The sequence below is a fragment of the Lathyrus oleraceus genome, chromosome 1 (assembly GCF_024323335.1).
Source record: "Lathyrus oleraceus cultivar Zhongwan6 chromosome 1, CAAS_Psat_ZW6_1.0, whole genome shotgun sequence".
Lineage (NCBI taxonomy): Eukaryota > Viridiplantae > Streptophyta > Magnoliopsida > Fabales > Fabaceae > Lathyrus > Lathyrus oleraceus.
In genome coordinates, this window is record NC_066579.1 from 443790229 (window position 1) to 443793864 (window position 3636).

At 33.8% G+C, this 3636-nt stretch overlaps 1 protein-coding gene across 1 annotated transcript; it reads right to left on the bottom strand.

The window, feature by feature from the left end:
* Window positions 1-888: 888 nt before the first annotated feature.
* LOC127081829 (uncharacterized protein At4g28440) lies at window positions 889-3238 on the bottom strand. Its single transcript, XM_051022060.1, has 2 exons — window positions 2782-3238; window positions 889-1367 (listed from the first exon to the last, which is right to left on the bottom strand). The coding sequence occupies exons 1-2, from the start codon at window positions 3041-3043 to the stop codon at window positions 1177-1179; spliced, it is 453 nt and encodes a 150-aa protein (XP_050878017.1). The 5' UTR covers window positions 3044-3238; the 3' UTR covers window positions 889-1176.
* Between the last annotated feature and the right edge of the window lie 398 nt (window positions 3239-3636).

The following is a 3636-nucleotide window of genomic DNA, read 5'->3' on the forward strand; positions in this document are numbered from 1 at the left end:
AAAGAGTGCGGACTTAAAATCTTGGTCCACCCTATAAAAAAAGAAAGTACAGGAAAACGGATCCATTATACCACCCTTATTTAGATGATCAATTATTTTGAATGTTCATTTATATGGAGTCTATAAAATTGTTCCAAGCTATGAAACCACTCATTGAACAACCGATATAAAATACTCTTTTTTTTAATAGTCTTTCAAATTTCTCTCAAAACTCTTTTGGCGACATAAGAACAATCTCAAAAATACTTAGTCAAAGTCAAATAAATTGAAAAGTTTGCAAATCTAATTCCCCCACTTTTCAATGATTCCACTTCCTTTTTCATCAAGACTTTTACATTTCCGGTCGATTTTACAAATTTCTACAGCCAAATACAATAGTTTGTATTGAGTTTACTGGATGAGTCTATGCGATTGAAGGAGCCAAGGTTAATACAAAAACAGGAAAGGGGAAATAAGAACTGTTGGAGCAATGTTATAAATGTCTTGAAGAAAAAGGCTTTTTGGCGTGAACTTGGAAATTAGTGTGGAAAAGAAACACTTTGGTGAGAAGTTTTACAAGAAAAATATGATAGAGAAAAGAACATCAAGGAAAATAGTGTCATGAATAAACAATGAGCTTTGTTCAACTTCAACTAAACTATGGTAACATTTGTGATTGGTCCATTGGTTAATGGTGGGAATAATATTGGTAATATAATCAGCATTGATCAAAAAAATTCAATGCCAAATGCATGAAAACCATTCAATTTTTCATATTATAACCTGTGAAGCTGTGTCGATGTCATGTTTCCGATATCCGCACTTCATAGGTTGGAATACCTATACCTAGATAGGTAAGTGGTTCAAAAAGACATAGCTACATACCAAACATATGTGAACATTAACATGTCTATGTGAATATTCTTTTTCCTAGTTAACCATTCTCAATTCTTGCGATTAGAAGGATTACAAGAAAATTTGGAGAATCATGTCATATTTTTCTTAACTTCACTGGATACACTTAAAGATAGTAGCAGTAGCAAAACAGTGTTCAAGTAACAAATTTAACCCTAGAATGAAGTCAAGCAAGTTAAAAGGAAAATCCAGGCTAATTAAAGCGAAAATGTATATGCCAGTTAAGTTTTACCATTGCAGCATCCAAAACAAGAGAGATAGATTTGTTGTAACTACGAATTATTATTCTTCAACGGCATTCACCAATTCATATTCAATGAGGGATAGGTTGTTATCCTCTTTGACGACGAATTCAGCGGGATCAGTCACCTCAATTCGCCCCCATTTGTCAACAGCCAGCCTCATCGATCCCTTAAACATGTCAATCTTTGCATTGCGAATGATTACGGTGTTTCCAGCCTTCATCAACTCAACTGCAAAGAAATAAAACCAGACATTCTCATCACAATAAGTTCATTCCTTATACGGATTAATACTAAGATCCATGTCAATGTAACAAAGCAATAGAAATACATCTTAGATGAATTCCACTAAAAGATAGTGGAGTACGGCGAAGAACAGTAAAGATTGGCAAAGAATAGTGGAAAACAGGAACTGAAGAAGCAATCAAAAGGACCAATATACCCTTAAATAATTGGGTTTACAAATTTACCCTGAAAATGAGAATGGCGGCCAAAAAACTATTACGACACTGCTATTGCGTAACAGCCATTACGACGCCGCTATTTGCGGCTGCTATGACCACTATTGTCAACAGCAAGGTTGCCAAAATACGATATAGATCTTAAAATATTACGATTCGGTGATCCCACTCACCCCCAACTACTCTGACCTTATGTAGAATCGTGTTTTGTAGTCAAATTGTGAAAAAAATCTCAAAACTGATTATGTGCGATCTTGGCCAGTTCTGGCCACGACCAGTTGTTTTCCGATCACCACCATTATAAGCCAAGAAGGATGACAAGATGCCGAAGCGCAAAAATTAAGGTTTGGCAGAGGCCATTTTCCCGCGAATACACTTGCCTACCAAAATATATCATGCAAAAAAACTTCAAATATATAATATTATTTATCGTTTTAGTAATCTCTTAAAGAAAATAAAGTACTATAAGCCTTAGTTTTAAACACTTATGCAAACGCTTGTGCATAAGGACTATAAGACCCCTTAAAGAAAATAAAGTACTAACTCAAATTATTGCTTATTGAAGAAGGAATATTTGAGAATGAAAATGAAAATATAGATGAAAAAACAATGTCTTGTCACTTACACTTCTTACTTATATGCACTGCAATTTCATAATCCTGCTTCCATTTTCAATCTCCTAGGGTTTCACCAAGGAAGTCATAAATTTGAGAAAAAAAATTCTTCCCTCAATCGCCTAGGGCTGAATTCAAAACTTATTAAGCTGAAAAAGATCTTCAAACTCCTCTCAGTTATGTTGTGTGCAGTTTTTTGGAAACAATGAAAATGTTTTGGAAAATGAAAATAGGAAATGTTTACTACACGAGACTATAATTGTGAAAAATTATCCTAGTTCTATAAACTCTTGTTGTTATCAAAGTTAGGTTTTCATTATCAATATTAGTAAAAAAAGATCTAAAGTTGTAAGATCCGAGTAACAATAGTGTAAGAACCTTATCAACACTAATTAGGATTTGGGATATAAAACAATAAACCTAATCTCAAAACAATGCAGATCCTAATAACAAAACCCTAAATGAAAAAAAAAACTCAAAATTAGGACAAATAAAACACAACCCACATAAAAAGTTACAATTTTAAGAAATGGGAAATGAAAACAACATTAAAAAAAAGTGAAATAGAACCTTGTTCATTGCGAGCGGTGAAAATGATGGAGCCGGTTTCATCGCCGATGAGACACTCAGAGATGAGAGTAGGACGAATGATACCACGGGAAGAGGAAGACGAAGAGGGTCTTGGTCCTTTTTGCAAGACAGTTTCAGAGGATAAAACCTTAGCGATCAAAGTGTGACCGTTGGTTCCTGGTTTCATCTGATCCACTTTTGTGAAAACGGGTTTTCTCTTTGCGGGTTTGGTGGCTTCTTCTTGAACATTTGTTGTTGCCATTGATTTTCTTTGAGATAGAATCGACGATGAAACAAGAGAACACGAACAGAGGTTTTCTTTTGATCGATTTAAGAAAGACACGGAAGTATAACAATAACACTAGTAGAACTACCTCTTCCACTTCTCTTAGATTGTTGTTGTTTTTTTGTTTGGTGGTTTTATTGTTGTTGCAAAACCAATGAATGAATCCATTGGGCCTCTTAAGCGACATGTCGTTTGGTATCCTATCATCACATGTCACGTGACATTTTTTATACAAGCGTTTCAACTTTCAAGTATTTAGTACTTCTTTAATTATCTAAATAATATCTTAGTGTTTATCCCGATAAACATTGTCTCGGATTGATTTTACCTTTTAAAATAATGTGCGATGCAAATGACATAGTTATGGGAAAAATTCTTAGGCCAGAGAAAAGATAAGTTATTACATGTTATATATTGTGTGAGTCGTGTTCTAAATCTGACGTAGTTAAAATATGTCATTACAAAAAAGAGTTCTTAGTTCTAACATGTGCATTTGATAAATTTATATCGTATATATTGGAATTTATGTAATTGTATACATTGATCATGTTTCTTTGAGGTATTTGTTT